Here is a 19555-nt window from a genome sequence, read left to right on the forward strand (position 1 = left end):
CTGTGAGTGTGAGAGGAAGTAATAAAATGAGTGGAGTGCGTTTGTCTGCAGCGAGAGGGATGATGGATTGTTGAGGAGCGGCAGGTGAAGCCGAATATCTCCCTACAGCTCCGGTCATAAAGCAAGAGAGCAGCCTCCTCTCCAACAACACAATGAGATCAAATAACCTCCAGTGCCTCGGAGCACACACACACACACACACAGACTCACACAGACTCACACTCCGAGGTGAAGGCAGCATCAGTGGCTGGCACTGATATTGAGGCTTCCTCTGTTTTGAAACATCCATCATATTCTTGAGCAGAAAGAGAGGCTATGAAACCATAGAGGCGAGCGCTCTGACACACGCCTCGCCCCCCCCCATCCCGGAGAAAAACACATATAAGCTCACATGCACGGGGAGCCACACACACACACACACACACACACACAGATAAATACACAGCCGTCCGTGAAGTGTGCAGCTGAGAGGAGGTGAAGTAAGATGAACAAGCAGGAGAGGAGGTTGAAGTAGAAGAACAAATCCGAGTGAGAAGAGGGGGAAGGAGAGAAAGAAACCAGAGTGCTCGAGCGGATGGAGGGTCACTGATGGGAAACACTCTCCAGCACCATGAGGGGGATTAGGACCCAGGGAGCGTGTGTGTGTGTGTGTGTGTGTGTGTGTGTGTGTGTGTGTGTGTGTGTGTGTGTGTGTGTGTGTGTGTCCAATTACTTGTCCAGCTTTTCAGTGGTTAAATTTAGGGTTAGGTTATTGGTAAGTGTTAGCGTGAGATAGGCACTGGTCATGGTTTGGGTAAGTCTATGTGTGTGTGTGTGTCTATGTCTTTGTGAGGACCATATTGAGCCTGGACCTTTTGGAGGACATTTTGGGAATGTGAGGACATTTTGGTCTGTCCTCACATTCTGACCAACTTTCAATGGACTATTGAGCGTTAAGAATTGCTCTTAAGGTTAGAATTCAGAGTGATTAAGGCCAATTCCTAGTTTCAATATTTAGTGGTCCACTGTGGTCCTCACGACGTAAACGTCCATGTGCAAAAACGCTCTTATACACAGAGGAAAAAAATATATCCACCTATTGAAAGGGATTTGTGGAATCTGAGGAACGCCATCTCATTTAAGTATGAGTGGAAACATAAGCATGCACATGTGATCAGACCGAGTATGCGACTGGTGACGGACAAGGACGGTGGAAAGTACGCTTAAGGGTTAGGCATTTAGTTGTTATGGTTACAGTTAGAGTAAGGGGCTAGGGAGTGTATTTACTTAGATAAAAATACAAGGTTGTGTGTGTCTCTGTGTGTGTGTGTGTGTGTGTGTGTGTTGTATCTCTAACTCTAACCCTCTGACTTTAACCCTGACTAATTGCTTGACCAGCTTGTCAGTGGTTAAGTTTAGAGTTAGATCATTGCTAAGTTAAGCATTAGGGTTAGGAAAGTGGAGGTCATTGTTGGGATAATCTGTGTGTGTGTGTGTGTGTTTGTGTGAAAAAGACAGAAAGAAAGGAGGAATAGCATCAATCTTGCTGAGGCTGATCGTTTCTTTTTTTCATAACAATAAACCTGTGAGCAAGGCATTTTACAACCAGCATCCGTCACAAAGCCTTGACACCACCACAGTCCTTCTCCCTTTCTGTCCCCGACAGTCATTAACCGGCCTCTCTGACTTCTCACTTCACTGTGGCATTGTGTGTATGCGCTCGTTTGTGTGTGTCCTTCCACATGTGAGACTCCCCATTGCTATACAATGTGTGCGGAATTTCATGCTATAATCGGTTGGGGACCGGAACACACGGCAAACAAAGCGACCCACACAATCCCTTCACATACACTCACACACACACACACACACACACACACACACACACACACGCACACTGCTTTACAGAGACACACACACCTTCCGAACAGGCTGGTGAGATGCAGTGAGCTTTCAGATTCTGCACTTTGCCCTTTTCTGCAGATGGCCAATTACATGATCAGATGTTGTCCCGCTACAGCACGGCCACACACGAAATGAGACATGTTCAAATGCTCCCCCGCCACGGAAGAGACACACACACACACGGAATCAGAGAACTCTGGATCATAAAAACCTCCAGCAGAATGGGTCTAAGGGGCTAATTTAGGATTAGGGTGCCTGATGCTAAAACTGCCGAAAACATGCTCACATTGATATGGAAATGTGACCAATGTAGCGCTGGCGTTAATGGGTAAAAACAGTTATTTAACTGGAGAAAAAAAAAAAAATAGTGCGTAGTACAAGCGAGCGTAGACACACGGAGAGAGATATATGCATATGAATGGCATGCGAGAGATCTGTCCCCAGAGCTTTCGGCTGTGCCTATCAAAGGCTCGACTCTCCCAGAGACCAGTCCGGGCCCAGCATTACACACTTAGCATTAGAATACATCAATGGCAGAGAAATGGAGGCACGCAGGCTTTCATACGCCGAGGACCCACCTTCAGCCTCTATCTTCCCCTTTTCACTCCCTCTTTGGTCCATCCCAGCCCTCCTCCCCCACCGTTAGCCCTCTCCTATTATCTCCCGCTCCTCATACACCCCCCCATCTCCCTCTCCGTCTTAAGACCCCACCACCGTCCCCCCTTCCTCCCCAGAAGGAAGCCTTTTTAACCGTGACCACAACTCCGAGCTGCATGGACCGTGACCACATAGCCATACAACACCAGATAGGCTGTGTGTGTGTGTCTGTGTGTGTGTGTGCGTGTGCGTGTGACTGACATAAAATAGTCATCGTTAGTCCTGCCACTGCTCAGTCACCCTCAGTGTTGTGAGCGTCTGAACAGCCTGTCTCCAGATCCCGTTCAGCTCTGTAGGCTTCGCTGCCCGGTCATCAGCATTCGCCCCGACACTCCAGTGACTAACTGACAAACTCCTCTTAATGGAATCAAACTTGGCCCATCAGACGTGTGTCAGTGCATGTGTTTGTGTTTGTGTGTGTACGGGCCCTCGTCACTTGTCTGTCGATACCCAGAGACAGACTTCAGCCGGAGAGCAGGCGAGAGGAGCGAGAAAACCCAGCTCTCCGTTTCTCTCTAATCACTAATGACAAACCTGCTACCAAGAGTCAGTCTGGCACCTGACGACGCATGATAACCTCTCAGCTCTCTGCCAATACTAAGTGACGGACTGGAGGCCATCTGCAAGTGTGTGTGTGTGTGTTTGTGAGTGTGTGTGTGGGCTGAGTGACAGATTCAAACAAGAACGGCAAATCAAACTGCGCCCTCCCGCCCCCTCGGGCTCCGGTTTCCAATGACAAAGCAAGAAGTCTATGGCCAATATCTCACCTGTCTTCCTCATCTTCCTCTCTCCGTTGCCCTTTTACTTTCCCCATCCTTTACTTTTAGCCATCGATTTTCTCCTTCCTTCCTCCCGTCCTTCCACTCTATCGCATTCTCCGCTCCCTTCTGCATCGTTTAAAAAGCCGCCCTTCTCCTCCAGATCATCCATTTCCTCCCCGCGGCGTAATAATGAGGTTAACACTGCATTGTGGCTTGTACTCTGACTGGCTAATATCTCTAATTGCATTGTAATGATATCAAAGGCCATCTACAGAGTGTGTCATGTGATATAATAGTCCCACAACGCAGGAAGGTTGAAACCGGTGCACTCTTCTTTTACATGGCTCTTCCACTCTGCAGCTTTAGTATTTAACTCATCATGGAAACTTGTGATGTTGTGGATGTGATGCTGGAGGAGATATGTAACCTCGCACCCATACTAAAAGTTTACATATCAACATTAGAAACTGGTTCTTTCTAAAACTTTAAAAGTGATTGAGGGCGTGGAAAGTAAAGACCGGCTCCTGGACTCACACAACCGCAGGTGTCATTGCCAATATCGATGAAGGTGACAAAGTCGCCTGTTGAAAATATTGCTTGTCCAAATCGAAAATATAATCGGACAACAATTCTCATCTCTGCACATATTTAGTCTCAACCAGCAGCTAAAGCCAACAACAGCAATGTATGAACTGTTTAGATTTCAAAGTTAAAGGGGGTATTGGAATATGGTCAACACATGTGACGTCACACTTGATAAAAAAAGAAATTGCATTTCTTAAAAAGTAAATAACATTTCCAAGCCACATGTTTGCTAAGTGTAATTGGTTTTGTGCCACTCAATCTAAACTGTATGAATTCAATAATCTATTTATGTGTATATAAACCCATATATACATTCACAAATGTTTGGCAGATAAGTTTTATATTTGTTTTGGTTGTTAAAGTTATTTCAAAACTACTGCTGCCATTTTGACTTTGACAACACTGTTTCCTAGACCACGACTTCACCCTTAATTTAACAAGCAGTGACATCGCTCAGGTTTTAGTGATGCAAACCAATTTAGTCAATCATTTGTCTGTGACTTGAAGAACTAATGACAAACTTAATAATGGGTTCATGAAAAGCTGGTGCAGCTCAGCACACGAGAAGTTTGCCTGTTTGTCAGGGAATTATAGATCTGTTTTTTTTCTCTTGTCCTTGATAAGTTTTGTTTTTGATTGAGTAAAAGAAGTAGAAATCGAATATCTGAAAACAAAGTACAATGTTAAACATCGTCACAAAGCTGTAAAAGATTAAATAAAACAGCAATCTGTAAAAATTATGATTGAAGCAAACTGTGACGAAGAGCAAGCAATCAATGTCAATGTTGGGTATTGGCAAGCTTTCAACATTCCCTGCTGCTGATGCGTTCTGGGTTGAGATTAAAACACACAGCCTCACACCTGAGAACAACTTTAAATGGGAAAACCAGAGTAGGACAGAGAGATAAAGCAGGAACGAGACGTATACAAACAAACACCGGCTTTAAATGCACCTCGGGACACAGGTTCATGAGCGAGCTTACACTTCTTCCCTTTTCGCATTTAGCATTGAGTTAGCATTGACTCCCCACTGAATGGCCCTGTGGAGGCGCGGGGGCGATGCTAACCGGGAGGCTCTATCGCCGGCGGCCCTGCTCCTTGGCGGAGTGGCCACGGCAGCATTGATATGGTAATGTCCGGGACGTTTCAGGGCCAAAGCTTGGGACCGGAGGCGCTCTGTGATCCTCCAAGCCCCAAAAAGGACAGATCTCTAGGGCATTGTGATTTCCCCAGTCAAGGCCCTGAGTGATCAGGATAAGCCCGTCCATGCCGCTTTAGTGCTGTCACTCAGGCGCCATTGTGGTCATGTGAACGGCAATTTTCATCACAATTGACCTCAGTTTTGGCAGTACTGTTCTGCAGGGCCCTCCTTTCTCTATTCTTCGGTGCCCTCCCCTTCTTCCCCTTCCATCAATGATTTTTTTTTTCTCAGTCTACTCTTTCTTGTGTGCTCTCTCTGTCCCCTTTTTCCCCTTCAGCATCAACAGAGGCCAAACAGATATGACCAGCGCAGAGTTAAACTGGTCTCTCTTTGCTTATCCGCTCCCGTCTCTGCAGCACGATCCGCTCTAAGAGGAGCCTTTGATTATCTGAAGCGATACTGTCGGAAAAAATTACAACGCGGGATGCTATACATATGCTGGGATCTACTCTTCACCTCAGGGGGGAGGAAAAACACTCAGCATGTGTGGTTTCAGAAAAAATGCATAACACACACAGCGCGTGGGCGGATGGGTGTCGTCATTTGGCGTTTTATTCATTCACAGTTTTACAAAACATAGGAGTGTATGGTTTGTGTTTTCCTGTGCTGAGGGGTGGATGTGATGTCTGTGGTTCGCCTCTTGCTCCGCTTTATTTGATCAGGGCTAGAAGAAAATAACAATGAACTCCCATGAGGAAATCTGGAGGAGGTAATGACAGATATTGTCCCCATGAAACGAGTTTTCCCAACGTGTGTCTGTGTGTGTGTGTGTGTAGGTTTAAAAGTGAGGAATATGCATATGTATGGGTCTAATACATCTGGGTAATGTGTGTGGGTGGTATGCTTGTAGGCTGTGGGCCATTCACATGGCTTTTCTTTCTGCACCCCCCACACACACACACATATATATTTATGCACATACTAGGGTGGGAGGAGAGTTTTCCTGGCTGCCTATAACTCGGCTCTATCAACACAACACATCCCATTTCGCAACATCTCCTCCCACATCTCCTCCCCCCCCTCCACCACCTTTATTTTCTCCCTCTCCCGGGAAGTGACACAGAATTCTTTTTAACTGCAGCACATTCATTACACCCCCCCCCCCATGCACCACCCCCTCCACCGGCTTTTCTCCACCGCCGAGCCCTTGTTCTCTCCCCCTCGATCGTACATGTTGAAATATAGTCAGAACTCCGGCAGCAGCCCTGGACTTTCATTAAAAACACGATCGCGGAGCAGGAGCGAGACGTCGACGGTGTGAGATAGTAAACACTCATTCATATGCAGTTCTTACTACGGCGGTGCGAGCAGGATCCCTGAGCCTCAAAGCTTCGGAGCAGAGAGCAGCGCCTACAGACAGCGTGGGTGTGAGCACTGAGGCCAACCGGCATCACCAGCTCTCAGACATCCTCGTGCTCCCCTCCTCCACCGACAGCAGCTGACTCTGTGCAGTGTATATATGGCTATACAAGTAAAAGCATGTGAACGTAAAAAAAAAATACTACTAAATGCACATCAAAAAGTCATGAATATATATTTATGACACACACACGCATACATATACACCTCACAGATAATGTTAGAAGAATGGAGAATACCTATACACAGCAAGTCAATAGACATTTGTCAATTGCCATTTGACGCAAAGTTGCAAATCAATGGCCGGTGTTGCTTTGTGGTAGTATTGGATTTTTCAACGACTGTGAAGGGTAAATTGCATTTTTCAGGAATTTAATTCAATGCACGAGACAAAAACTACTTTTCCGTTTGGGTATTTAATCAATGGAGGATGATTTCTCAGTAAATTCTGCACCTTAAAAACATTTGTAGTACTTGATGCTTCCCTGTTAAACCAAACAACCCCCTGTACTCACCTCATTAGCATAAATCAAGTGGGTCACAATGGATCGAAATAACGTTTCACTTTCCTTTCAATATTATTTCTTAAAAGTCAATATTTATATGATTATTGTAAAGTAAAACTAACATGGCACTCAGTAGGAAACCTCCACCAAGGCACAACAGCCCCCTTATGAAAACACAGAGATCCAGATTTTTATTCGATCTGCACCAACTAGCACATACTCATCAATATCAGTTCCCTAAACCTGCCTAATCTTTTTTATCAAGATCCAGGAATTATTCTGATAAATGAACGAAAATTATGAAAAACACTCGATCTCACAATGTTAGAAAATATGTCAAGGTTTCTTTATGGATCCTAACACAAGTTTCGTAGAAATCAGTCCAACAAACAGGGGTGAAAACATAACTTCATTGGCAAAGGTAGGGCTGCAAATCATTATTAGTTTTTGTATCAACATTTTTGCAATTCTAATATTTAGCATTTTAATGCTAATAAGAACTTTGTTTGCATTAGCTTAGTAAAACTTTTGGTTGATTGACTTATTGATAAATAAACTTACTGCTTCAACCCACTAACATTTTACCATAATAATTTGAATCCATATAATTGCTTCTAGTCACAGTAGAGCTATAACTAATTAAATAATTAATTATTAATCTCTGCACTTTTTAATTTATTGATTATTTGTGGGGGGATTTAATTTCCAGCAGCTCAAAATCACGTCTTAACATGGCCTTTCTAAAAATAAACATATTCAACAACGATATAAAACTGAAGTATTTGAAGACAAATCCCTCAAAACTAGCGATGAGATGCAGCACATACTGGCTCTCAGCACAGAAACACCCACTGGCCAAGATGTAAAGCCAAGAACAGGATCCCTCATAAAGAAACAGCAAGAATCTCAAGGAAAGAACCCACACACACTCACACACACACAGTCTACACACACACATACACACTAAGAGGCCCATTGTCTGATCTGAAGAGAGACTCGAGTAGTACGATGATGCAGCGACGGACAATGAGGACGAGAAGAGGAAGTGATGGCGAGAGGCCGAGCCAACAAAGAGGCAACAGGAGAGACGGAGAGGCAGAGCGAGGAAGGGGAGGGCCGAGCAACAGATACTCAGCTAGAGAGAGAGAGAGAGACAGAGAGAAGGAACAGGCTGAAACATCCAGGAGGAGTGCAATGTCTGTAGGACACCATCGATCCAACACTGACAGAAATAGACAGCCAGACCATAACCAAGAGAGACACTGAGACACACTGACACACAGCAGTGCCGCTGACCCCCCCCCACACACACACACATACAGCAGCAAGAGCCATTCACACATGAGCCAGCACACACACTCTTATTCCACACATGAGCAGTAATACACACATTCACATGCATTCTGAACATATTGACAGCTTGAGACCAAAACGAGATGTTGCATTGGCACCGGTCACAAAAGTCTCTATGTGTTCGCCAAAGATATTAAATATATATATTTTTGGGTTTGTTGCACCTGAGTTCAGTCAACAGCACCACATGAATTATTGTATTCTTCATGTAACCTATATATTTAAATTTATTTCCACCTTATTCCAATCATGCTCCTCATTTCGGTGCTTCTCGCCTTACATTGCGAAACATACTAATTTTCTAACGACAGCTTGTGCACTTACATTAAAGTAAATCTGTGCACTTTGATAAACACACGAGCGTAAAACCCTCAGCGGGACTATAAAGACAAAAAGTAAGTTAACCTGATAATTTGAGGGCAGTGTCCCAGTCTGACATTAATCTTCTTGCAGCAAACAGACTTTCTGTGAGTAAACAGAGACGCCAGACTGCAGCACTGTTCTCAACTGAAGTTTATATTTACTCAAGCTTTTTAGTACTTCCACAGCAGTGAAAGGTACAATTTGAGAACATGAGATGCTGTGCAAACACAATAAGATTTGGTCAATATGACGGAAATCATTATCACAATATTAAAACAAAATTGTTTGTCTATATCACAATATGGAAAATGATTAAAAAATAAGTCAAGATAGATTCAAGTGCATCAGACTGACTTCTTCACATATGTAAAACCTACACTTCAAATGATTCATGTTGTAGTTTTAAATTGCAATCTGCTTGGAATGATGAATATGGATCAACCTTGTATTGATAAAGCTATACTTTCTCCTGAGCTGAAATGATTTCCAACAGAAAAATAACCTTCAGCAATTTCTATAATAAATTAATTGTTCAAGTTTTGTATTCAGCAAAAAATGTTATATAATATAGAACCATAATATTTTATGGTTTCGAGAATTTTAGACCATTCCGTTTATTATCATTGTAAACTGAATGATTGGAGGTTCAATGTTTTGAAATAAATAATTGTTAGTTGTAATCAATAATCTACATAATCATTAGTTGCAGCCCCAATGACCTTACCGTACTTTGTTATTCAAAAAGAATAAATCAATTCAGAGTTTCTTTTTTACTTACCGTTAAGGTTCTTGCAATTATTAAATCATCAGACGAATAACGGTCAAGTATTTTGACAAAACGATCTCTTCAATTATTATCCAAACAAACATTTTCTTGTTGCTCTGCGAAATTATAATTGCCTTGTGTCCTCACATTTTACTGACAAACAGAGAAATGCAACAAGTGAACAACTGTCAGAATAATCGATAATGAAAATAATAATTGGACGCAGCTCTACACACATGACCCCTCGCTCTACACGCAGAGACAACACACAACAGACGACCTCACACTTTAGACAAACTATGGCACCGAACCCCCGACACCAAACAGAGCAGCACTGTGAACCACGTCAGCCTGATGATCGAGCTGTAAACTCCCGTCGTGAATCACAGATTTACCGACTGTTTACCACCGACACATCAGACCAGTTGATTGTCAGTTTTACCGACTGGAGGAGAGTGCATCGTGTGTAGCGAGCGTTTCTGCCTCCCCCCCCTCCCCTGGCCTGGCTGGGGCTGATTAAAGCCCTATGCTGAAACAAGGTCATAATTCACTTAGCCATTTCCCAATTTCCGCATAATTACCCTGCTGCTTCACGAGCGCGCACGAACACACATTGCACGCACACACTCGCACCGACGCTCAGACACAAACACATTTCCTCTCTGATTTGTGTCATTACCGAGAGGAGAATGGTTAAAAGGTTCCAGAGTTGGCGTCTTAGTGACAGCTTAAATGGATAAAACCTCAATTAAAAGACTCTGCCGCTCTCTCTCTCTCTCTCTCTCTGTGTGGATTGAATAAGCATAATTCTGTGTCCTCTGCAGTCTAGTGAAGAGAGGACCCTGTCTTACCCCCCCTCTGGCTGCTAAATCAACTTTACAATCAAGACTTTCTTAGAGTTTGCCACAATTGATACAGAAAAACCTGTTACAGAGAAGCCATCTTTGGAATAACACATTTCCCGTCCGCTCACAAGTCAGATCTGAACTTGTTTTGATGAACCGATAACGACGTCCATAATCAAAGCTCAACAATAAGCATAATTTCTGCCCAGCGAGCAGTGACAATGGAAGTTGTTTTTGCCAGTGCAGTGTCTCCCCTCCCTGCTGCGTCTCTGTATAGTCCTGGCTGGCGACAGTTGATTCCTGGTGTGTGCGTGTGTGTGTGTTTGTGTTTGATGAAAACAGCTGCATTCTCACATGCGACTGTATTGTCGTTATGAGGAGGATTCCTAATTGTCCCGTCAGTAGAGTTTGTTAACGCTAGATCACGCCGCTCTGGCTCAGCATATGGCCTCAGACTGCTGCTACGCCGCTATCATTAGCCACGTCACCAACACACCATATGAGCATCTGGTGTGTGTGCGCGTGTGTGTGTGTAACCCCACCACCACCAAAAGAAACCCCCCAACAATGCTGGCAGGGAATAGAGTCGACATCACATAGAGCACACTGGCTTACAAGTACAAACACACACACAGGTTTACACAGCTTAACCAGGACCTCTGAAATTAAGTTTAGCCTCATTAGGCCTCGGGCCCCATAAGGTCTACTGGTCTTGACAAGTTCCCTGCATACCGGGTAAGGTCCTATGAGGTGACAAAAACAAGTACACCTACACACACACAAACATACGCACACACACACACAATGAGTGCTTTAGAACAGCTTGTAAACCTCACAGCCTTATGAGCACCTGATTACACCGCTGCAGCTTAGGCATCAGCTCAGAGAATAATGTTAATAACAACAACATTGGGTGTGTATCTCCCAACATGTGTGCGTGTGTGTGTGGGTCTGTGTGTGTATTCCTGTGTTGTGCCTCCCGTGCCCGACGCTGTGGGATTTGTTCTCTGTGGATAATTTGTTCAAATTTAACACCTGGCTGAGGAAGATTAATTCTTTACCTAAAATCTACAGCGGTCATCCAATGATTTGGCGGTCAAGAAAAATCCATTCGTCTCAGACGGTTGTTTTTTTTAAACTTAGAATCAGCTCGACTCTGACACAGCTCCTCTTCTTACTGGAGGGAGAGAAATTATTACCAAGAAAAACGAAGAACAAAACCGACCTGAAGAGACACAACAGTAACTCGAGTTTTCCATGTTTTTACATTAACCCTGTAGACACTGTCCTGTGACGAGCATTTCACATAATCACTGGGTGAGTGAAGAGGAAGCACAGAGGAGTTCATCGAAAGTCTGTAATCTGCTCATGTCAATAAAGTTCTGGAGCTGGAAAACAAAGAAGTAGACGTAGTTGTTTGCGCAAAAGATTAATGGAGAGGCCTCAGAAAATGAAATGTATTTATAGGAATCACATAAGCAGCCACCTTTCCTTGTGTGTATCGAGGACCACTATGAGCTGGAGGTGAACACAGAGTCGGTCTATCCCCTTATTCTGTGCCAGTTGTTTTTCAGAAGTTGAACCCGATTTTGGCCGCGATCTTTACAGCTTTATCTGTGGAAGCGAACAGCCGCTCTGCTGCTGCCAGCGTGAATCGGACTGGTGCAGCCAAGCAGTTAATGTGGACAGCGACAGAGTCGGGAACAGAGAAGGGATTGCAGCACGTTTGGAACTCGCCACGTTTTCACACCTGTTCACAGCTGGACGGAGACAGAGGAGCTTTGGACAGTCGCAGTGGTTTCTGGCGACGTGGGCCGGCCTTGTCCTAACACCCGAGAGGAGCTTTTAATCACGTTCAGACTGTCCAAGACAGCGTTTCTGAGAGTCACCGGCAGCCTTAACACAGGGGAGAGCGAGGAGAGTGATCACTCACACTCTCAGGTCACACCTCTGGGTAATTTAGACTGTCCTATCTGGCTGACGGCAAAGGGAACTCCACACGAGAGAGAACCAACGCTGGGATCGCATTCATCAAGCATCACAGATTAGGAAACGTGTGTCGTAACCCATTCAGAAGTCTCGGAGTGTTTCATACTCAGCCGCGGAGATAAAAACATTTTATCGGCTTTTAACTGACAAAAAAAGTCTGTCAGCCTCAGCGCGGCTCTATAAGCTGGGAGCGGTTCCCAGCAGGTGGCAAATGATAAACATACATGCACAATTCTCCAGACGTCAAAATATTAAACACAAGAATATTTGATTTCAAACCAGAATCTAAAGACGCCGACTGGATTTAATATTTCCAATTTAACGTGACTGATTTTATCTGGGGTGCCGCGCTCCATCCCAAGTTCATCTAATATGCAGCAATTAGATGTGATGGGGAGGGAGAGATTCTGCATTCATTTATGACTTTCTGGGATTTCGGCAGTGTCATGAATCACATGAATCACCACTCTAAGCTCTGATAATGATACCTCCCAAGTAAATCCATATCACTTTATCAACGCATATTGGTTCTGCATGCACTGTCCTTGATGCTTCAGCCAAACGACACAGAAACCTGCACAGACCTTAAACACAGAACGACAGCAGCAGCAAAATATCATTATTTAAACCCACAGTCGTAAGAAATTACAAGACCAGAAAAACATGTTTTAGCACAAAAAGCGTTTCTCATATACTCAATTTATTTGGGTTGCTCGTCCATATATATATATTTCCACTTACTCAAACCTATTATTTTTGTATTTCTCACTGTCTGGCAGAGCAGAAAATGTGTGTGCAGCTCTCAGCTTGTGAATTCACTGCAGCCCACCAGGCTACACCCCCACCTCCCTTGAGGTTGGCTACCAAAAATAAATTCTCAGAAGGTGGGAAACACTAGTGACACTATTTTCTGTGTTTTATTTCCTTTTGCCTGCAACAACTATCTAGATCATCTGGCCGTTGTATATTTAAACTCCTAAATTTAACTAATCACCACTTGTTTCACTTGATGATGATGATTATGATTACAATAAAATAGTAATTAAAGCCGAATCGTATTTATTGCTCAGCGTGTTTAGGATGATTCATTAAAAAAATATATAAAAAAGAAGCAGCGTAATCCTTGTCTGAGGTAGCAACGTTTTCAATTCCAGCCAAACATTCGGCTAAATACAGCCTGCAAAGCATCTCCACTGAGCCACCAGCATGGAATCAGCAGTCACTTAAATCAATACCAATCCTCGACCAGGCATTTATACCTGTAAGACCCTTTACTTCGTGTCAGGCTTGATCGGAATTAACCCGACTCAGTTTCTGCTCTCACATAAGCTTAGTCTTAGCGCCGTAACATCCCTAAAATCCCTAAAATCCCTATGAAACACACTCCTTAGGGTCTCACCCATTACACTGACCAGTTAGCGTTTGATTCAAACCAGCACGACCACAGAACATCCGCACCCGACGCTACGCTTCAGATTAGCTCATATGAGCAAAAGGGCCTTTGAGGAAATGAAGGAACAGCAAGGAAAACAGGGTGGGCCTTGTGCTTGTGAGAATCGTGTGTGTGTGGAAGTGTATATTGCATTTGAAGGCATCGTAAGAGGAATGACACTAAAGAGGTTTTGGTCAAAATCTAAAAGTGTGTTTAAAAGAAAAGACAAAGAAACGTGCAGGTGAGCTGAGGTGAAGGAAAACCAGAAACCTCAAAAGCGAGGCGACATATTTTCCAGCACTGGAAAGATTTAGTCCAAGTTAATTTGACAGTGAAGGAGTCTCACAACATTAAACCGCACCGTTCCCAAAATACCAGCACCCCAAGAGTGCTTTCCCATCAGGCAATTGGAGGATGAGAGAAAAACAGAGGTGGGAGCACACTCCTGAAATATAGCTCATCCACAAATAGAAAAGAAAAAACAAGGATAAAGGACAAGAAAATAATTCATTTTTTAACTCCTTTCTTGTAAATGTCCCTTATTGCTGGGCGCAGCGAGCAGACAACCTAACCTGTCCAATCAGAAAAATGTATTAACACACACACACACACAAACACACACACGCACACACACACAAAACCACTGGATCGTATTATGCAAACAGTAGTAATCCATCACACAGGTGTTCCCTACTGCTTCTAATTAATGATGTCTCTATGCAACTGTCTACAAACACCACACACACACACACACACACACACACTTTCACAACCACACAACGCCACCCAAACCAGAGGCTACTCACTCGTTCACTATGTGGCCTTATTATTCGTTACTGCTATCATTGGTCTGATCGCTCGGCGCAACTGTTGTTATGATCGAGGAGATTGTGCGTTTTTGTCGCACACACACACACACCATAGTGGTAGCTGACATACGTAGCGGCCACACAAACGTCTGTGATGGATGGGTTGTACCCACTCGCTCAGCCAGGCCTTGTGATGGTGAGTGAGTAATACGCTGCTTTGTGCAGATATTCATAAATGTAAATGTTGTTGTCCTAAGTGGGGCTTGGAGACAGATAGGTTTGTGTTGCTGTCAAGGGGGGGGGTGGTTGATTGGCCTGTTTAATCCTCTCGTCTGCATCTATGTTTCCTTCTACTCCCAAACATACACACACACACACACACACACACACACATACACACACACACACATACACACACACACACACACACACACACACACACATATAAATATGAACTAGGTCTGTGCTATGGCACCTAATGTAAGAACTCAGTGTGTAGATCAGTGCACCAGCCAAGCATTATCATCATTATTATGATAACTCTCCTCCCCCCACTGTATTACAATTCAACAGAAAAACCAATCTGTATTCCTCCTGATTTCCTCCCTCCTCGAGTCAACCCCACAGTATTTCCTCCTCTCTTCTCATATTCTTGCATTATTTCTCTCCTGGCCTGCGTGACGTGTCTCTGCGCACTCTGACGAGCTGGATGAATATAAAACAAGTTCCACCTTGGCTTCGATTACCACACATATGCAGGTGAATTTATATGAGGGGGAAATTCTGCCTGCCATGGCTGGCTTAATTCCAGTGGCATGCGCTGAGGTGACAGTGTCATGGACACACACACAGACACACACACACACACACACACACACACACACACACAAACATGTAAACCCCAAGCACACAAACCCATCCAGACAGTGGGTTTATTCAAAACCTTAATCGCTTCCAAAATATACAACTGATAAATTGAGAGATATCACCAGAAATCTATTATGCAGATCAGTCTGCTGCGTTATTGGATCACACACTTGCACACGTACATATGCATGTACACACTCGTGCACACGCACAGACCCACACTCACAGCAGTGGTTAATTGCCAGGTGGTGGGGGATAATGTGTGATTTAACGGACTGATGGATTTGTTTTTGTTTGAGTCACACATGAGTGAACAGAGACATCTGTAATAGGGCAAACACACGCAGAAAATAGTGCACACCATTATACACACATTCGTGCCCAGGGATATCAGTGACAAGTGACTGATAGGCACCGGCAAGAGCCTCTGTGCAAGATGCAAACACAGGAAATGATCCATCTCCTCAAAGTTTAAAAAACTCCAGAGCAGGGACATGTGCATGTGAATGTGTACACAAACATAATCCTAAATTTATGCGAATACATGTGAGCGTGTGTGTGTGTGTGTATGTGTGTGTGTTTATGTTGGTGTGTGTGAAGCAGTTAATCCTTGGTAACAGTCTCAGCCTGTCTCTCGTGGTTGATGAGTCGCTCGGGGTCAGACGCTGGTTGAGGAACTGCAGGGTCCTGAGGCTTTACAATGTGTTTACCACTCAAACTGACAACTATACTACAGCTTATTACTGGCCTTCGAAAAAACTCAACACTGCGAGTTAGAGAAACTCCAGAGAGGCCCGTTGCCGGCGGCCAATGACGCGGCAGCCAAGCCTACAAACGCTGCATGGTGAATGCCATGAAAAAAAAAGAAAGGCTGTGAATCGGATCTCTGCCATTGAAAATGGCTCAAACGTGTATGAAAGAGTAGATTAGATAGGTTATCCTGCAGTTTATCTCTCTTTTGTGTGCCATGGTCTGTGGGCCCTTTGTCTCTTGACTCACTAAGTGGACTGAATTGAAAAAAAGTTATCCCCATGCACTCACCGCTCATACATTGTCATTGTGAATGTGTGCAGTGAGACAGCGAGTGAGAAGAGAGTGAGAGTCAGAGATGGGAGGATCAGGGATGAGGCAGGTCCGCTGAGATGCACGGTTCTTTAATTAACCGCAGTCTTTTATAAAAAGACAGAGAGATACGAAGGCTCACACTGCAGGGGCTGAGAATATTCTGCCGCTGGGGTGAAAACAGTAGTGGCAGTGGACGTGTGGAGAGAGAGATGAGAGACTGCGGGCCTCTGCAATGCTCAGGCCCGGGACGCTCAGGTTAAAGGTCAGTGCTACCCCAGACGCCTTTACTCATCCCTCTGCTTTGCCTCAAACACCAGCTGCAGCTTCATTTCAAGCAGTAAACACACGACGGAGAACAGCTGACTGAGGATACAGACGACCAAGGTTAAAACTGCTGGCGTTACGTGGAACTGATTATACCGAGGTCCCGGGTTCATCTTCCTTCCCCTTCATGCCTTGAGGCACTTTTTTTCCCACACATTTTATCTTAATCAACTTCTGTCTCTCGTATGAAACCCAAAGGTGGAATTTCATTAGCATCAAATCATTACTGAGGGAAAAAAAAAATTGAAATTGAAACCGAGAACTCTTTACATTAAGAGTTGCAGAAAAATATCAGCTAAACTGCACCAGAAGCGACTACGCGAGGGAATATTAGTTTCTCGATAATGTGCGGAAATAATTTTCTCACATTCCAGGGAAACTAATATTGTTTGCAGAATCGCAGCACAACCAATAACCTTATTTTTTTCCCTTCCCTATTACTTTACGCAGCTCTTCGTGTAAAGTAATTCCGCCGCGAGGCATAAATTCACCGGCATCTCGTGGTTTTATTTCACACAGTAAAGTTAAAAAAAATCGTTAGCTTAGAGTTATTGTGGGAGAAAACAAAATCAGTTTTCGCGTGGTTTACGTCTTTAATAAGCGGCGTCGTAAAGTGCTCCTCATCTCAGGAGAACAGTAGTTTCTAGCGAAGGGGTAAATTCCACACGCTGGAGTGTCGCCTGGCAGCCGGAAACATAGCTCACACATGAGACAGGCTACGCTGCAAGATGGAGAACGGAATGGAAGGAGTGTGTCGGTGTGTGACATGCGCTCTGGTGCATCACCGAGGCCGACAATTCAGGTTGGTTTTTATTTTTATTTTGCTTGGTTTTTTAACTCTGTGTAGCGGCCTTGGGTGCAATCAAGGGCTCTATATAAATCCAAGTCCTTTTTTTATTATTATCGATTGTTGCACTACTTTATGACCTTGAAATAGGCTTGAAACTCGCTGAAACGTCCTCTAATCCTTAAAAATCTGAAGATATTTCAGGTCAATTTAAGCATTCGGTTACAAATTAGCGACAAAATATGTGCAGGGCCACCTGGGAATTTAGCTAATGAGATGTGGACAAACACATTCAGACACGGTGACACACAGATAGTGCATGAACTTACAAGATTGTGAATCCTAGGAGGAGAGGGGATCAGTGTGTTGCTACAGACCGACACTACATTCTTAGGAATCCAGCAGCAGAGCCATGGACTCACAAGGACAGTATTAAAAAGGCAGCTTTCAGGAAGAAAAAGAAGAGGGGGACAGAAGAGAGAAAAGCATTTCACTCGCATCGAGATAGGGCCGAGGAGCGAGGGATTAGAGGGATAACAAAAAGGCCAACGGACTGAGTGTAAACAAGAAAGGGGGGTTAGAGGAGGATAGAAGGAGAGAGCAAGTGTGGAGAGAGGCAGCGCAGAGGAGAGATTGAACAGTGACACTGCTACAACACAATGGGGTCAGGATGAAGAAGCGCTCCTAATTGAACCAGATAGAGGAGAAGACAGAGATAGAGCCCCTGAAAGACTGAAGAGAGGAGGAGGAGAGGAGGAGGATCACATGTGACTCTTTTTTTGCACTTTCTACTCCTCAACCATGGAAGAAACTTGATGAATGATGTGGACACATATTTTCTGGATATGTCCAAGCAGCTGTGCATGTGAGGGTGTTGAGAAGATGCTTAGGGAAGCACCATGACCCCACAGCCGGGGGTCTGCACTTTAAAAAAAAGGGGGGTTCAGAGTTTGTGTGGATCTAAATCATTTCTTCCACGTAGGAGAAAGAGAGTTACATTCCGATGGAGACATATGGAAAAGAAAAACTGCAATAAATCACAAAGGATTGAGGGTACGAGGCTGACACATCTGGCAGTTGAAGGCCTAACATCTGTATTTCCCCCTCCTCTTTTAAACCAGGTGGAGGAAAGGGATCCTGGGAGATCACACACACACACACACACAGTAGGAAATGGGGGTCTTACTGTATGTTGGAGCTGTTCCAGTAGACCGAGTGTCTGTTGGCTGACACCTGGAGCACGCTGGCCCAGGTGAGACTCGTAAGCACCCAGAGAGACAGCACCGCCACCACAGCCATGCTCCCCCCGTGTCCTCCCGCGGCCTCCGTCCCCCTCCTCCGTCCTCCTCTGGTCTCCCTTCGGCCACTCTCTCGGTCCCTTCACCCCACCAAGCCACACGACTCAAACATCCCAGCAAGTGCCTGGAGCAGACGGGAGGAGACACACACACACAAAAAGAAAGAAGAAAGAAGCTTCATGCATGCATCTGGTTAATAAGTGTTGTAAAAACTCCTAAAGTCTATTGTCTCCCCCTCCACCTCCAACCCCCTTTTTTTCCTCCCCCTATACAGCACACACATAGCCCTCCCCTTCCTTAAAAAAAAAAAAAAAAAAAGAAAGATCCGTGGGGTTCTAACAAGGGGAGGAGGAGGAGGAGGGGGTCCTCGGTCCTCTCTTCTCACCGGGATCTGCAGCTTGTGAGCCCGCCAGAGGAGCGTGGGAGGCCGGGGCGCTGGAGCTCCTCCCGGGCATGAAGCGGATCCCGTCCGGCTCCCTCTGGGAAACAGTGGCTGACGTGAAGATGAAAATTGAAGAAATCAGCTTCCAAAATTAAAAAAAAAAATTGCAAACAAGTCCTCCTCTTCTTCTTTTCTTTCTTTCTCTTTTCTCTAAGTGGTCTGCAGCTCTCCTCCTTCCCCGGTCTCCTGCTCGCCACCGGCTCCACTCAGCAAGTCAAGCAGCGACTTTCATTAGGTCTCCAGGACTCGATCCGACAACCAT

At 44.6% G+C, this 19555-nt stretch overlaps 1 protein-coding gene across 1 annotated transcript in view; it reads right to left on the reverse strand.

The window, feature by feature from the left end:
- The window catches only part of efna3b (ephrin-A3b), a 55044-nt gene extending 36192 nt beyond the window's left edge, over positions 1 to 18852 (reverse strand). The window contains exon 1 of the mRNA XM_061081965.1: positions 18740 to 18852. Coding sequence (XP_060937948.1) covers positions 18740 to 18852 — 113 coding nt within the window. The remainder of the gene's footprint in view (positions 1 to 18739) is intronic.
- Positions 18853 to 19555: the final 703 nt, after the last annotated feature.

The sequence above is a fragment of the Limanda limanda genome, chromosome 11 (genome assembly GCF_963576545.1).
Source record: "Limanda limanda chromosome 11, fLimLim1.1, whole genome shotgun sequence".
Classification (NCBI taxonomy): domain Eukaryota; kingdom Metazoa; phylum Chordata; class Actinopteri; order Pleuronectiformes; family Pleuronectidae; genus Limanda; species Limanda limanda.